General features: G+C 37.0%; 1 protein-coding gene across 7 annotated transcripts in view; it reads right to left on the bottom strand.

Annotated features, from left to right (window-relative positions):
• The window catches only part of SEC24B (SEC24 homolog B, COPII component), a 103659-nt gene that overhangs the window by 33635 nt on the left and 52397 nt on the right, over positions 1-17627 (bottom strand). For 4 of the 7 annotated variants that reach the window (XM_037031837.1, XM_037031835.1, XM_037031840.1 and 1 more), the window contains 2 exons: positions 11554-11658; positions 2188-2268 (listed from right to left, as the gene is read on the bottom strand). In XM_037031837.1, the coding sequence (XP_036887732.1) occupies positions 2188-2268; positions 11554-11658 (186 nt within the window). The remainder of the gene's footprint in view (positions 1-2187; positions 2269-11553; positions 11659-17627) is intronic. The other 3 variants (XM_037031841.1, XM_037031839.1, XM_037031838.1) reach the window with 1 other exon arrangement.

Genomic DNA, 17627 nt, shown 5'->3' on the forward strand with positions numbered 1-17627 from the left:
TTCATTATACATATAAAATACAGTTGTTTTTCCTTTTATTCTCTCAGCAGGAATTGGGCTAAAAACAAAGCAAAGCCATAAAAAGGGTGTCAACAACTTTTTACTAACTTGCCTATTTGTTTGATCCTGCTATTTATAACAAAAAAAAAGTCCATGAAAAGAGTGGCATATTTCTATAATCTCTTAAAATCCGCATTATTTATAGAGGTAAACTGTGAAAGTATGAAAGACAGTATCAAGAATAGTGTCTAGTTCCTAAAACAATGGTGTGCAGTAGATAGCCAGCAAAATTTAATGAATTAATTGAAATTGTGCCTTTATTTAAATTTAAAACAAACATTTGATTCTTGAATGTGCCCTGACGGCAGATGGAGTCTGCAACCTTGGTGTCTCAGGGCAGCACCCTGATCAGCAGAGCTACGTGGCCAGGGCCTGTTACTCTGTTTTCAAGTCAAATCTATACTACAGAAATATTTAAATCTGTCTTTCATATAAAAATTATATTATTTACCAGTAATAAGACTCTGCCAATAATATGTTCTCAAAAACATCTGACTTAATAAAACTTATTTTTTAAAAGTTTCTTGAGGAATCACACCTTTCTACTGTCTCTGTTGGCTCTAATTTTAAAGACACTCTCCTGGAGGTTCTGCTGTTTATCATCGTGTGTTGATTAGGCTTGGCTCACTGGCTTTCTAGTAACCTCCCGGACCTCTTAAAAGGACAAGAGAGTCAATACAGTATCATCCTTAAATCTGCCGCTGGTCCCTCCTCATGGTGATGGGACTATAAATAGCAAGGTCTCTTGACATGACATCAATGTAAGAAATAAATAACTAGAGTCATAAACATGGATGTCAAAACCTTTCCCCCTTTTAAAGAAATGTACAATATTTTATACATTTCTACAGTTCTAAAATCTATTCTAGTATCTGACATACAGTAAATTTTCAATTCACTTAACCTTACTGCTACAATGTGCACATTTCCCTTTTGGTGCAATTTAAGTAGCTAGAAAACTTGCTGTAGGTCACTCATTGTCAAAGCACAGTTCATAGTAAGATTAAGATCTGTTGATAGATGAGTACAAACAAACCAAGGTCTAACTCCAAGGCCATGATCTTTTCACTATACCACACTGCACATTTCACTTAGGTTACTTTGAAGCTCATGAAATACTGCACAGTCAGAGTATTTATCTTTTAAGTGAATGAAGTAACTCTTCTAGAATATTTTGATGATAGCAACTGCTTTGAGAATGGTCTACTTCTTACAAACATGCACAAACAGTGGTTTGTAGGGGGAAAAATCTGTTAACCATGAAAGACTAAGTCACTTATTTAATTATTCTTGAAATATTAAAGGGCGATTCTATACTGAGCTGAAAAGATTAAAGTTTTCTACTGAATTATAGGATAACGAGAGCAAGACAGTGTGTTAAATACAGCATACTCCAACTTTAACACTGAACCGTTACTAGAGTGGTAAGAAGCAAGAAGGGCAAAATGACTCATTCTGTCAGTCCTGAAACTGAGACTCACGAGAAAGACAGAGAGAAAAAGAGGGAGGGCAGGTGTGGTGGTCAGGTGGCAGGAGACTGGCCAATCAGGAAAATCACTGTACAAGACACTATTATAAAGATGACTTTAATTATAAAAGTTTGTAATTTTTCTTTCAATACTGTCCACCATCTTATTTCTACATAATGACCAAAGTTATTTCCGGATACGGTTAAAAGTAATGCCTCCAAAAACTACATCCAAGTTGGTTACTCCACTCCCCTGGTGGAGGCGGCCAGGAGCCACTCAGCAGTAAAGAGTCAAAGACTACTGCACTCAGAGGCCAGTGGGAAGGAATTCAAGGACTTAAGCATGAGAACAGAAATATAAAATTTATTTAAGGAGTTACTAGCATTTAAAAAAGGGGAAAATTATTTGCTATAAAAGACTTTTAGAAAGAGGAAAAAGATAAAGGGCATGATAACAAAAATAAAATAAATTTTCTTAGGCCTTCCAGAAACAACATTCATAGTTATATAATAATTAACTCTATTAAGGCTGAGAAATAACAGAAAAATGTTTCTTTGTCCTGTAAAAAAAAACCCTTATCATTATGTATATGTTCATGTTTGAAAGCAGTTGATGGTAACTTCCCAAATAGATACTAAATAAGCACAGAGCGAGTCACCTGGGTAGCTGCCTCCTTCCAGGGCATCGTAACTGTTGGGCAGTGGAGAAGCGCTGCTCGTGGTGGAGGAGCTGTCCACACCTAGAAGCAAAACCAGAGGGCGTTAAGCTTCCAATGACAATGTCTCTTACAGCAGCAGCCTCTGGCACTTTTAAAGAAGCAGCTTTGCTGACTCTAGTGAAGATGTAAATGACTGATGCTTAAAGACATTTCAAAACAGACATAAATTTCGGCTATAAGGATATGAAATGAGTAGGGAGAATAAAGAGCTGATGGGTGGGATAAAATTGGATCAGACACATGTGATAACATCTTAGGGAACAGATATCAAACTACTCAAATATAAACATTAGATTGATAGATATCTTCATACAGTTACATCTCAAAAACTGCATCTACTAAACTGTAAGCTATTAAGTATACTTTATCAGTATTAGGATATTTTGAGATAATTACATTTTAATGACTTTTCTAACAGCACAGCTGTATAAAACCCTCATAAAAGAGAAGTCTATGACTTGGGTTGCTACCTAACCTGTTACTAAACTTTTCTATGTCTCAGTTTATTCATCTGCAGAATGGAGATTACACCGTGCCTGCCATATTTAATATGATGATATACATGAAAGGCACTCTACTCAGTATACCAGACTATAAGAGTTTTTATTGTATGTGTTCAGTCAATCTACAAGATTAAGAGAAATATTCTGTGGCAATTTATGATGAAATTTAGTTACGGGTCACATGGATAACAGAACATACAATGTATTTCTTTTATTCACTCAACACAGAAATAATTTATTGAGAGCCTACAGTTAATCATAGGTAAATACATAGTGAAGAATAAAACTAAAGACGAACATGGCTTGTCTCGTGTCAGAGATATTGGTCTTTTTCGCCGCAAAACAAAATTCTGTGGTACAGAGATGACCCCTAGCTCCTCATTTTTTTTAAAATTTATTTTAGAGACAGGGGAAAAGAGGCAGAAAAAGATGAAAGAGACACATCAATGTGTGAGAGACACTTCGATCGGGTACCTCTCACACCAATCAGCACCTGGCCCACAACTAGTGCTCAACACACTGAGACATACCAGCCAGGGCTGATTCCCAGCTCTTAACAACAACATTAAAAATGGGGTATAAACTACAGTTTAAGTTCATTGTCAACTGTGATATAAAAAGCATAGGTATGCATAATTATCTTATTAAATAATGTGGGACAACCATGTGAATTAAGTAAATTGAGTCATGGCATAATAGCTAAAGCTTTTTGTGTAGGATGATTTTACTACCAGAAAAGAACAGATTTAGAACAAAAGAGTGCAATTACATTAGATTCTGTCTCTTACTTGCTACATAACTTTGGATAAGTGACAATCATTAATACTCTCCTCTGTAAAATGAGAACAATTAAAAAATGCCCTCTGTTCCTTTTTAAATGTTCTTGTGAGGCTCAGATGAGACACTAGATATGAAGTAACCTAGACAGATCATGAGGACTGCAAAGTAGTAAGTGGGAGACACAAAGTACACATATGTCATCACTCTTAAGGATGGGAAGTAATGGCTCTCCCTTTTTGTTCTTTGTATTTGTGCATTTATACATTAAGAATAAGGCCAAAATCTGAAAGTGATAGCATTAAAAAACAACACACCTAAACCCAAATATTCATCTTCATCAACAAATGAATGGATGAACAACATATGGTATATCTACACAAAGGGATGATATTCGTCTATAAAAAAGAATGAAGTACAAATACATGCTACAATAGGAATAACCCTTGAAACATGCTAAGTGAAACAAGTAAGACATGAAAGGTCACATATTACATGATTTCATTTATATGGAATATCCAGAATAGGGAAACTTAGAGATAGAAAAGTGTAATTGGCGGTTTCCAGAAGCTGAGAGGAGGGGAAATGGGAAGTTGCTGCTTAATGGTTACAGTTTTCTTTTGGGATAATAAAATGTTTAGTTAGTACATTCACAAAGTTAGAGAACTACACAGAACTGCACAAAAACCCAAATGATACAATCCAATAGAGCTGACTGGTGTTTGCACACATTGTGAATGTACTGAATAGCGCAGAACTGTACACTTTTAAATGATTAATTTATTATTATGTGACTTTCATCTCAAAACAAAACAATTCACCAAGAGAGTTTAATGGGGAAAGGACATTCTGTTCCACAGATGGTGCTGGAGCAACCAGAATAAAGAACAAAGGAAAGGTGCCCTTCCTTCCACTTCACACTAAAATGAACTTAAAGTGGATCACAGACCAAAATGTAAGCACTAAAACTGTAAAACTCTCAGAAGGGAGGAGTACTGATCTTTGGAACAATTAAACTGAGCAAAATACTGCTTTCTCCGTACCAGCCAGGCCCAGTGGGAACGAAGGCTTTGGTGCTATCCTCACTCTTAAACCTCAAATAGGCCCAATTCACCTCAGTCACTTCACACTGCAACTAGTGATGATTAATATTCTGAGAACAAATGGAGGTTTGGAAATAGAACTTGGGAAGAACATTCCCTCTTTCTTTTACTGGCTCCCTGTCCCACACTGAAAGAAGAAAAGGAGGAGGAGGAAGACAGGAAGAGCTGAAATCTGAGAAAGCAAGGAGGAGAACAGATCATAAGAATAGTTTAGAATCTTTGAAGGGGGGGGAGGGGGTAGCGGGTAAGTATCAGGATGCTTTTAAGCTTTTTAAAAAACACTTAGGCCCTGGCCAGGGAGCTGAGTTGGTTTGATTCGCCAAGGTTGCAGGTTCCATCCCCAGTCAGGGATCATACAAAAAGCAAGCAATGACTACATAAGTGGAACAAAAAAAATCCCCGACGTTTTTTTTTTCTCTCTCTCTCTCCAATCAGTAAATTAAAAATAAAACAAAAGTAAAAGAGACTTAAGCTGTTTTCTCTTTAAAACACAAGCAACACGGGTCAAAGATGTCCAATGTACTGACTAGTGCTGCTCAACTTTAACTTCACCAGATACTTTGAAATTTTATTTCCTCATAACTTGCATGAAACATGGAACAAGTCTAAGTCAAATTCCATCTCCCCCACTTATCATTTGAGAGGTAATGGACAAGACACCTAACACCTCAGAGACTCTTCTTATGTGTAACAACAGATTTTAAATTAACACCTACTCCACAGGGCTACTGTAAATATTAAACAGATGTTAGCCAGACTCAGGAATTGTTCTTCATTTTCTCTCTTCCCCCCTCCTCCCCCCTCAAACAGTGCTACAAATGGGGGAAAAACAAAAAACAAGACAGGAATCTCCTGACTGATAAAGCCAATTTGTTATTTCTCAGACTTCAACCAAACATCACTTAACACTTGCCACTGCTAACCGAATTACTTTGGATTTGTGAAAATGATTTCACTCTTCCTCTTCAACCTTCCTGCCACCTTAGCCTAAGAACTCAGTTTTCTCACCAGATTGATCTAAGGGCCTCTAGTTTCAATATGACCCAATGAAATCTTTTGTAAGAGATCTTCCTAAAATGCAAATTTGGCTGTTATTTTCCCAGTAAATGCCTTCAGTGGCTCCTTACTACCTTCAAGATAAAACCCAAATACCTTAATATGAGGATAGTAATAAGGACAGTTAGTCCTCACTTAACATTATTTTCTGTGACTTTAAGTGAAACAATGTATAACAAAATCAATTTGACCACAGGCTAATGGATATAAACAAGAGTTAAGCTCCTTTGGTATCTCATTAACTTTATAATAAAATTGTATTATTCAAGGATCTGCTGTACAAGGTTCTCAAAGATCTCCCCAGCCATCCCACCTGGACTCACACGATTCTTCTGGTCACTGTCCTTTGCAGACCATAGATTCCGAATTCACTAAAGTTCCCCAAATGGGCCATCTTCTCTCAATCTTCTTGCTTTAAGAGGTATCTCTCTCTCCCCAGATCCCTCACCTGCCTAATTACAACTTCTCTTTTTAGATTCAGCTCAGATATCCCCTACTAACACCCCCAAGATTCTTCCAAGTCATCCCACCCTACATCTGGATCCAGATTCTCCTATATATTTCTATAAAACACTATCATTAACATAGGACTCACTGTAATTTTGTTTTATATGTCTTCCATAAAGACATAATCCATATTACTGATTAAATACTATACATCTGTAGCAGGCCAGCAACAATACAGCATTTGCAAATGTTTAGTATTTCAGTTAATTAGATTTACAGCTAGCCTAGACATCCAATCACCATTTGAACACAATTTCTGTTTGAAAGTACCTTTTGAATTCTACTCTAAACACCCGTACCAAATCCCCGCCACTTCAGCCCCAGCACTCTGCCCGCTTTCACTGTCCAGGAAGATGGAGCTTCCAGCTCCCTACAGCAATCATACACACAGGGGGTTTGCAAAGCGGGTATTCACCGAACAGGTACTACCTGCAAATACATGATCACATTTTCTGTTTATGTAGATGAACACCAAAACCTCTCAAACTAATACTTTTCTCGATAGCATGGATATCCTTTTATACTCCTTACCTAGGAACTGGCTTAAATTTATAAAAATTTAAAAATACATTAAATATGAATTCAATGCATCTTTGCTTGTTTAAATAATAAAATAGTATATCCATTATAGGGAAAGATAGAGTTGAACACTTCTAAAAATTCTTTTGGTGGGGAGGAAAGGAGAGATGCTGATCAAAAAGTACATCGTCCCAGCCCTAAGATGAGTGTCTGCGCCCTGGCCAGGCAGCTCCGTTGGTTAGAGAGTTGTCCCAGTGTGCCAAAGTGGCGGATTTGATCCCTGGTCAGGGAACATACAAGAAAATAACCCAATGAATGCATAAATAAGTTAAGTGGAACAACAAATTAATGCTTCTCTCTCTCTCAAAAAATATCAATAAAAAGTTTTAAAAAGTATTAAAAAAAGATGAGTAAGCATGGGAGAATCTAATTTATAGCATGGAGATTATAGTTAATAATATTGTATTACTTACTTTAAAAAATTCTCTTTGGAATTTAGAGCTAAGTAGACCAGTACTGTCTGATTATCTACAGGATTCAGCTTAACCTGTTCTGTATCAAATTATATTGCCTTTAACATAACTGAGCAAACCATCAACATCTCGAAGTAGTGCTTGGCACTGAATAATTACTATTACCTTGTGTGAAAGTCAAACAAAAACTGACTAGCATCTTAAAACTCATTATGAAAAATAAAAAATGTTTTTTTCCAACATCACTTACAACATGCAGCATTCCCAGAACCATGGGAGAGAGCTTCCTGTTGTTTGACCTCTTCCCAACCTGAATATTCCCTACAGGGCAGGCGACTGGGAACACTGCACAGCAGGTCACAGAACACTAGCTGATCTAGGGACAAGAGTTGGTCACAGCCTGGAGTCTGAATTAGACTCTGCTTTTTTCCCTCCTTTCCTTTCACTTTATTTCACTTCCCAGTTTTCCTTTCACTGTTTATTCCTTTTCACTCCCACTTTCAAGTCAGTATTCCTTACCATCCGAAGCATGACAGCACTTGTCTGCATTACTGTACCTAAGCTAAGGAAAGTTCTACTCTAGCACTAACTGAGAGAAGAATTAAAAGTGAAAACCATTTTTTTCATTTTAAATTTATTTTCCAACAATTCTGAATTTTTAGACATTTCTAATAAAATATGTCTGTTCCTAGTACAAAATCCTATTTTAGCTTCCAAATATAAATTTGATGAAGAAAGTTTTAAAAGGAAGCCTAGTTACAGCATGTAATTAAAAATATATAATTAGATGATTTTAATATAAAATCAGAACTGAAATAAAAGTTTTCTTTAAAATAAATATTCCTGTACTTGGCTCCTGGATAGACCTGCTGTCAAGGAAACCCCACGCCGGAATAAGTGAAAAGCTACAGTAAGTACACGGAGACTAACTCTGAAGAGCAGTGCTTCTGATTTCCAGACCTGCTAGTTGATATTTCATTACTGCTCAATAAATTTTTTCCAAACTGGAGAAAAATTCCACATAACCTAAACACACAAAAATCTCACGAACACAGAAAATTAATTAACACTGAAATGCTTAAAAATTAGAGCACTCCAAATCTCCACTTTATAGAAATACTTATACGTAACCCATCTGGCATATATAAAAGTATAATCACTATGCTGTATACCTGAAAGTAATATTTTATGTCAACTATAACTAAAAAATAAATTTAAAAAATGTATAAAAAGATTAAAAAAGAAATACTTATACTTCTTTTTTAGTTATAGTAATCCCCAGATCAATTCAAGCCAGTTTATTTTATCTCTTTTCATATAAAAAATTATTGTAACTGAGTAGGGTTTTAAAAACTAAATTTCATTTTGAAGCTAGGTTTTCTTTCCATTTTTCATTCTCCTCACTGAGAACATCCTTTCATTTTTCAAGCAACAGAAATGATTTTTTTTTAGAAACTATGAAGAGAGAACACCAGGGTTCTAGAAAAAATGTCCAAAGTACAGTCTTATTATTTTGCTGCAAAATAAAGAAGGCAGAGGAGGACGACAACATGTGAATGTACTATGCGACCACACACTTCCATATGTCTTTCAGTTCCTTCCTACTCCAGTGCTGTGTTCTCACTAGGAGACGGAGAAGCCTTTCTTTCTACACCCTTCTGGAGACAGAGGACTCAGTGTGCATCACCACTGTGCTACTTAGTACTGTTCCACCAGACAAATGTCACCTATCTTGTTCAGACCACAATCAACTCATCTATAAAATAGAGCCAATCATCTCTGCCTTGCAAAATTTTAGGAAAGAATAAACTGAGATTAGAATATGATCTTATCTCAGGGCCAATGGTACTAACGGTCATACATTACAATCAATTCTTGGTTTCTAAAATAGCCTTCTCTACTACAGGAACCAAGACTGCTTGGAGAAATGTCTCATACTCCAGGGATGCAGCAGTGTAAGCACAAGACCAGCTGGGAACACCTTACTGAGGCCTAAGGCATTTAAAGAAGTGCTTCAAGATTCATGGGGACATTTAAAAAGACGGTGTCAAGGAGCTGCCACCCGGCTAAGTTTAGGGTAAGTAGCTATCAAAATAACTAAAGACGGTAATGAATTATAACCCACTGTATAAAATAAGAATCCACAAGTCAATATAAACTCAAATAAATCAATAAGGGAGAAGGAAAAGTTCTTCCATAATGAACCTGTGACTAATAAATAAAGAATACTAGAATTAGAAAATCATCAACGAATGCTAAAACTAGTGATGATTTTAATAAAGAACAGAATATTTATATAGCATAAATTACTTATTAATTTCAAAAGTGAAAAGTAGGACAAATTGAAGAACCTAAGCAGATACCATCTTAATAGACCAAAATTAACATTAACATGGGAACAAACTGATACAACGTGCCTCCGACAGAATGCACTCATAGGACATTACTTCAGTGAAAATCCTGTCAAAAATACATGATTTAAACCTAATCACAAGGATACATCAGATAAATCTGCACTGAGGGACATTGTACAAAATAACTTCCCTATACTCTTTAAAAATATCAAAGTGCAGAAAAGAGAAAGAAAGGTTGAGGACTATTCCTTTCCAATCTAAACAGAAATGGATATGAAATTCAATGCATGACCTTGGACTGAATCCTTTGGCCATGAAAACAGATATAAAAGATCTTATTGAGACAACTGTTAAAATTTGACTATGTACTGTGTAGCAGACATTACTGTATCAGTGTTCAATATCCTGGTAACTGTATTGTGTTTATGTTATATAAAACATTATCTCACCCTGTGAAGTAATTTATATGGGATTCCCCATGGTCAACCGAAGGTCCAAATTTAACGAATAATAAAAGTCCACTGGCCATTTGCTGATGGGTTCCTTGTCTATCCATGCACCGAAAATTACCCCAGATTGACCTTTTTGCTGCCCACACCATGCCCAGCTTGTTGTCAACTATCTCAGGGAAGCCCTAGTTTCATCTTTTGATCAATGGATTGAGACATGCGCTGTCCAATTATAACTATGCAAATTATATCCTTATTTGCATTTATACTGACCAATCAGAACTGCATGATTTAAACTAGTCAGAACTACACAATTTGGGAACCTCATTTACATGAAGTGCATTCAAGTGGGAACCATGGGCAGGCAGATACTCTATCAGAGGTGACCTCTCCTTTGGAGTACAATTTAGGTTGCTGCCTTCTCTTGGGCTGCAGTTCTTATTGCTCAAATAAATGTGTTTTTCCCCCATAAAAACCTACAACAATAAGAAAAATTATCTTTACAATTAGGAAATATATACTGAAGATTTTAGGGGCAAAGCTTTATGATACCCCCAACTTACTTTCGAGTGATGCAGAAAAAACTGTATGGATAGATATTATAAAATAAACGGGTCAAAAAATATCTATCTAGGGAAAATGTATATGGGAGTTTCTTTTGCTCATTTTCCAACTTTTCTATTAGACTAAAGATATATAAGATAAAAATTACATAAAACTCAGATTTTTCCTACTTTAGAGTAGGAAAAATTACTCCTCATCTGGAACTTTCAATGCATAAGAAATTGAAACTTAGTTAATGAACTGCATACAGAGCAAATCCTTCCATTCAATAATAAAAGTAACAGAATGAGAATCACGGTCACACACACAGTAACTTGAAAAGGTCATCACTTACTGGTCCAGTCTTAAACTATCAAAATTAATGGAGAGACTGAACTGCTTAACATTCAGCACTGTTCTATTAAGGGCAGAAAAAAAATTAAACAGGCTGCAACACATAATCATATATATAATTTCCTCAAGTAACAAGATGTGAACTATTACACGAGGCAGGAAAATAACTACAAATATGGGGCTTTCTAAATATATAATCTGTGCCAAAAGGACCTCAAAAAACATTGTCTTATTTTTCTATCAATGTTATAAAACTCAAAGGGTTCATTTTGATTAGACTACATTAGCATGCAAAGCAGAAAATAAAATGCTACTCCTAAAAGGGTGTTAGAGCAATCAAGGGTCAAAAGCTTTAGTCAATACTTATTCTTCTGCATGGTATAAAAGGAAATGCATTTCTAAAAGAAGAAAGCAGTCTACCACCATGAAAGATGTATTGTTACTTAACAAAAATGGCAAAATGTCTAAAGAAGAAAAAACAAAACAAATAAGCAAAACACCTCATTTCAAGTGATCCCCACCTTCTATAACCTAAACCACGCATGTTCATTGGGCTAAATCTGCAAAGATACTTTTTTTAAGAGGCTAATAAGACTGTGGACATAAAAAAAAAAAAAGAAAACCTTGAGTAGGAAAAGATTAAGAACTGGTGTAAAGCTAAAGCAGACCTGCTTCCTCATCCTCCTCCTCCTCTTCCTCATCATCGGAAGTTGATGACAAGGGAGTTGGTGCGGAGCTAGCTTGATTATTAACATATTCACCATACTGCATGCCTGTAAAGTGGAAAGCACAAACACAAGAGTCAAACCAACAGGAAAGATGAGAAATAAAACTTGACATTGCATTAAAAGTGAGAAAGAACTCTGACATTCCAAAGAGCACCCCAGCATGCATATTAATATTAGCAAATTTATTACCAAAACTGAAATGGTTAGAAAATCTCTGAAAGCAGTTTAGTAAAAGCAGCTTTAATATGAACTACCTGACTTAAATGTGAAAAAAGTACCATGTAATTACACTGATACAGGAAACTGCAATGATAATCTCTGAGAATCCTTCTGAGCTCTATAAATGTTTACCTTCTTTGACCTTAGGACCATTGTGGTATACTTCCTTTGGGACTGTGCATTCTTGGTGAGCAGTGATCATTATACTGATATGAATATATACAGCATACAACACAGGTAGATAGATATTTGATACCTTCCTTCTGCTAATGCCACCTTGATGGTAACTCAGTTCTCGTAACGGAAAAAGAATGACAGTTAAAGAAAAGAACTGTATTCAGCATAGTTCTCTGTTCACAGCAGATGTCCAAAAAAAGGGGAGGGAGGTTATTAATGGTGACCCTGCAAGTGTGGCAATTACAGAAAAGTGTATTTTCTGGAATGGCCAATCATCCCAACTTCAGTCTACTGCCTGCTTGTGAGTCTGAAGTAGGTGAAGAAGTGGTCCTCGGTGAGATATACCATGAGAAGGCAGATTCTGTAGAAAAGGCTCAGCAGCTGGTAACTGTTTAATACTTCCCTTTATAAATCTGATTGGGAATTTTTATTATCTAATTAATGTGGTAAAATCAATACTTAAAAAATTAACATCCACAGAAATTTTAAGGGGGAAAATAATCTTAATAAAAACACTTTATAAATAAGAATAAACCACCTGTAAGGAAAATCTTAGAGATCAGCTTTAAAAAAGAAAAACCCAGGAACATAGAGCGAATTTTCAAAAACATTTCACAATACTGGAAGCACAATGAAGCCCAACCTCACCAAAATCACACGGTAGTCCCTTGATGCACTCTTCATTGTTTTTTAAGGTGATTTTTTTAATTAGCATGGATCAGCATAACTACGTCTATAGTAAGAAAAAAGCTATTAAAGAGTAAAATTTGAGCTTAGAAGGGAAAAAAGTTTAAACTGCACAGTTTAAACTAGTGCAGTTTAAACTGTGTGAAGCTGTAATCTCCACGTTCTGACTGACTAAAAAAGTCATGAAAAAATCTGCTAGCTTCACTGAAACACCATCTAAATACAGATAAAGTGGCAGTTATTACAAATTCATCTGAGAAAATAAAAATAAATTTACATAATTCCAGAAAATACAAGAAATAAACTTGATACCTTGAAAGACCAAATCTGAGGGCCATGTTCCTCTAATGAAAGCCTAGTTAAAATGAAAATTTGACTAATATTAGACCTGAGGTTAAATATACTAAGAAGTTTACAATTAAACATAAGTGTATAGTAAAAAGATTTTTTTAGAAAAGAAATATTTCAACTCAAGAACTTCTTTAAAAATGAAATACTTTTTCTTAAAAAATGCAATTAGCATTGTACTTTAAAAAGTACACATACAGAATGGGGCAAAAGCAGGTTTACAGTTGTTCATGTGGAAAATACAATAAATAATAACTTCAGGTCAAGATGGCAGCATAGGTAAATGCAGTGTTCACATCCTTCCTCAACCACATCAAAATTACAGCTGAACCACAGAACTAACGTCATTCAGAACCGCTGACATCTGGCTGAATGAAGTCCTATAACTAGAGAATTAAATAAGCTACATTAAGACTGGTAAAGGGGGTGGAGAAATGGAACGGGCTGGTTCCACACCTAAGAGTGTTGCATAAATATTGAGAGAAATATCTCAGCTGCGGAGGCCCCACTGAGGAGCTAGAGGTCCCAGCGCCACACCAGGCCCCCAAGCCCAGGTTCCAGGAAGGGAAGTCCCCATAACTTCTGACTGTAAAAAACCAGCAGCAGGTGAGGCTGAGTGAGATGGAGTACTTCTGCGGTCCTCGGCAGTTCCTCTTGAAGGGTTCACGCATAGACTTACTTGGACTCACTCCTTCTGAGCTCCAGTGCTGGGAAGCTGCTTGAAGGCACCAAGGGCATGCAGGGAAGAACTGAATTGTAGGGCATCAGTGAGAGGTGGGATGATGCACAGCTTTCTCCCTGACAAAAAATGCTGGCAGAAGCCACTGTTCCTTTGATGAGCCCTCCCCCCACAGAGATGGCAGGTGGGTGCGATATCTGAATCAACCTGGCTATCATTCTTTGCCCTGGGCTGGTGATGCTTCCCTACCAACCCTGCAGGCCCACACAAGCTGTTTCCAGTAGCTTTTCCATACAAATGGCCTGTCTTCACACATTGCCCAGATGTTGCCCAAATCTCTCAAACAAATAGCATCTAGCCTCTGCATAACCTGTACCTCTTGCTAAGTGGTCTCAGGCCCAACAGTAGTGGCAGCCAGTCTTGGTTAGCAGCATGGTCCCAGGGTTAATCCCTCCCAGTGATGCCAACAGCAGTCAAGGCTCAACTACAACAGGACAGTGCGCACGGCCCACACAGAGATGTACCTGGAGCACCCAACCCAGGTGACTGGGGAGGCTGCACCACTGGGCCCTACAGGACACATACTACACGTAGCCTCTCTACCAAGGGAGGGAAACATAGCAGCTCTAATCAAATACAAAGAAAGAAACAGGGAATTAGGCAAAATGTGAAGACAAACAAACAGGTCTCAAATGAAGGAACAGGAGAAATCTCCAGAAAACAAAACAAAGAAAACTAAATGAAATGGAGGCATGCAAATTATTGGATACAGAGTTTAAAACAATAGTTATAATAATGTTCAAGGAACTAAGTGGGAACTTCAAAAGCATGAAAAAGACACAGAAACCATAAAAAAGAACCAATATCAAATGAAGGATAAACTAACTGAAATTAAGAATAATGTATAGGGAATCAACAGTTGAGTAGATGAAACTAAGAATCAAATTAGCAATTTGAACTATATGGAAGCAAAAAGCACCCAAGCAGAACAACAAGAAGAAAAAAAGAAAAAAAAAGAAAAAAAAAACCAACAGTGTAATGAGCCTCTGGGACAACTTCAAGTGTGCCAACATTTGCATTATAGGGGTACCAGAAAGAGAAGAGACAGAGGAAGAAACTGAAAACCTATTTGAAAAAATAATGACAGAAAATGTCCCTAACCTGGGAAGGGACATTTCTTCACCAGGAAGTGAAGAAAACAGACATACAAGTCCAGGAAGCACAGAGTCCCAAACGAGATGAACCCAAAGAAGACCACACCAAATATATCAAAATTAAAATACAAAAAGTTAAAGACAAAGAGAGAATCTTAAAAGCAGCAAAAGAAAAGCAGTTAGTTACCTACAAGGGAGCCCCCCACCCCCATAAGACTGTCAGCTGATTTCCAAATAAGAAAAAAAAAGCAACTTTGCAGGCTAGAAGGGACTGGCAAGAAATATTCAGAGTGATGAAGTGCAAGGACCTACACTCAAAATTACTCTACCCAGCAAAGGGTATCATTTAGAATCAGAGGACAGATAAAGAGCTTCCCAGACAAGAAAAAGCTAACAGAGTTCATCACCACCAAATTAGTATTACACAAAGTGTTAAAGGGTCTTCTTTAAGAAGAAAAAGATAGACTTCCGCCAAGATGGAGGCATAGGTGGAAACACTATGCCTTCTCCCACAACCAAGTCTGAATACAACAAAGGTTTGGAGAACAAACACACAGCCAAAGAACAGAAAATTGAATTATACGAGAGTCTGACAACAACGAACCATTCAACCTGGATGGTAAGAGGGGCGGAGCCAGCAGTGGAGCTGGGTCGGGCAGGAAAGATCCCCCAACCCAGGTGCGCAGGCAGCCCGGACCCAGTCAGGGTGCGGGGCAGACTGACCGCGGTCGCACATTCTCGCACAGTGAGATGGACTGCACAGGCCCCAGTGGGTGAACCCAGTGGTGGAGGGCTGATAGCACATTCGCGTGCAATGGGACGAAATGTGAGGGCCCTGGTGACAGTGACAGTGGCAGCTGTGGCAGCAGCAGTGGGAGACGGTAGACGAGACCGCCATTGCTCCTCTTTGACCCCGCCCCCACATACAGCCTTACAACCCAGTGACTTAGTTGCCCTGCTCTAGTGAACACTTTAGGGTTCCAATCCTGCTACGGAACAGGCACAAACAGCCCAAAAGATGGCGCAAGAAGAACTCAAAGCCCCAGAGCAGATAACTCTAAGCGACCAGGAAATAGCCAGCCTCTCAGATGCACAGTTCAAAACACTGGTCATCAGGATGCTCACAGAACTGGTTGATTATAGTCACAAATTAGAGGAACATATGAAGGCTAAACTAATTGAAATGAAGGGAAATGCACAGGAAACCAATAGTGATGGAAAGGAAACTGGGACTCAAATCAATGAAATGGACCAGAAGGAAGAACTAAAGATCAAATTCAAGGAGTTCATTATCACCAAGCCCTTATTGTATGAAATGTTAAAGGGACTTATCTAAGAAAAAGAAGATAAAAAAATGTAACCAGTGAGAGGACAGCAAACTCACAGTTAATAACAACCACACCTAAAACAAAAGCAAACCAAGAGGACAGCCAGATCAGGAGTGGAACCATAAAAATGAAGATCACATGGAGGGTTAGCAACAGGGGAGTGGGAGGAGGAGGAGGGGGGGGGAGAAGGTACAGAAAATAGCATAGACAGTAGGTAGAAAACAGATAGGGGGGAGGGCAAGAATAGTATGTGAAATATAGAATCTAAAGAACTTGAGACACGCGGTTATAAACTAAGAAGGGGAGAATGGTGGGGGAGGGAGTGTGCGGGTGTAGGGGAATGAAGGGGGGAATAGAACTACTGTAATGGTACTATCAATAAAATATATATATAAAAAAAAGAAGAAAAAGATCAAAAACATAAACAATAAAACAAAAATAAATATATATCTGTCAACAACTGAATCTAGAAAACAAAATTAATGAAAATGCAGAACAAAAAGATTCACAGATACAGAAAACATTTTGATGGTTGCCAGTTGGTAGGGGATTTCGGGGGATGGGTAAAAAAGGTGAAGGGAACAGAAGTACAAATTGGTTGTTACAGAACAGTCAGTCATGACGGTGTAAAGCACAGCATAAACAATATAGTCAATAATATTATAACAACTATGTGTGGTGTTAGATTGGTACAAGATTTTATCAGGATAATCACTTTGTATGTTAAATAATATTTAATATCTAGGGTGTACACCTGAAACTAATATAATATTGTACATCAACTGTAATTGGTACAATAAATAAAAGATGATAAAAATAAATAACACAAAAATAAACTCCATGTTTCACGTGGTCACAACTGTAAACCTACTTTTGCCTCACCCTGTATGCGTATGTATATTCATGATACAAACAAACAAAAGAAAGAAGAAATGGGAAGAAATTCCATTTACTGTGCTGAGCTAAGAGAGGCCAATGACGAGGGAAAAAATCAGAAGAGAGTTCATTCTTTTCATGACTGAATGAATATGCAGGTTGTTGACTCTGTAATCAAAGGAACACCATATGTATTATAAGATAAATATTCTCCTTTCTTTCTCCATATTTAATGAATAAAATAGATTTATTTCACTTATCGGAAAAAACATCCAATGCTTAATTGGAAGCATATGAGATGTTTAGCATACAATGATAAAAAGATTTATAGAACTACTCAACGCACTGGAAGAAATTTATGAATAAAAGAGCATAAAGTAATTACTATTTATTATAATATCATTTCAGATTATACTATACTTGTCAATGTACTATTATTACCAGAATGTCACCCAAAATACTCAAAACTCATTTTCCTGAAAAGATATGCAATTCTTTTAAAGAAGTGCTGGGTATGAAAGTATCAAGATTTAAGCCCTTCCTCAA

The sequence above is a fragment of the Sturnira hondurensis genome, unplaced genomic scaffold (genome assembly GCF_014824575.4).
Source record: "Sturnira hondurensis isolate 20B ecotype Veracruz unplaced genomic scaffold, ASM1482457v3 Scaffold0021214, whole genome shotgun sequence".
Lineage (NCBI taxonomy): Eukaryota > Metazoa > Chordata > Mammalia > Chiroptera > Phyllostomidae > Sturnira > Sturnira hondurensis.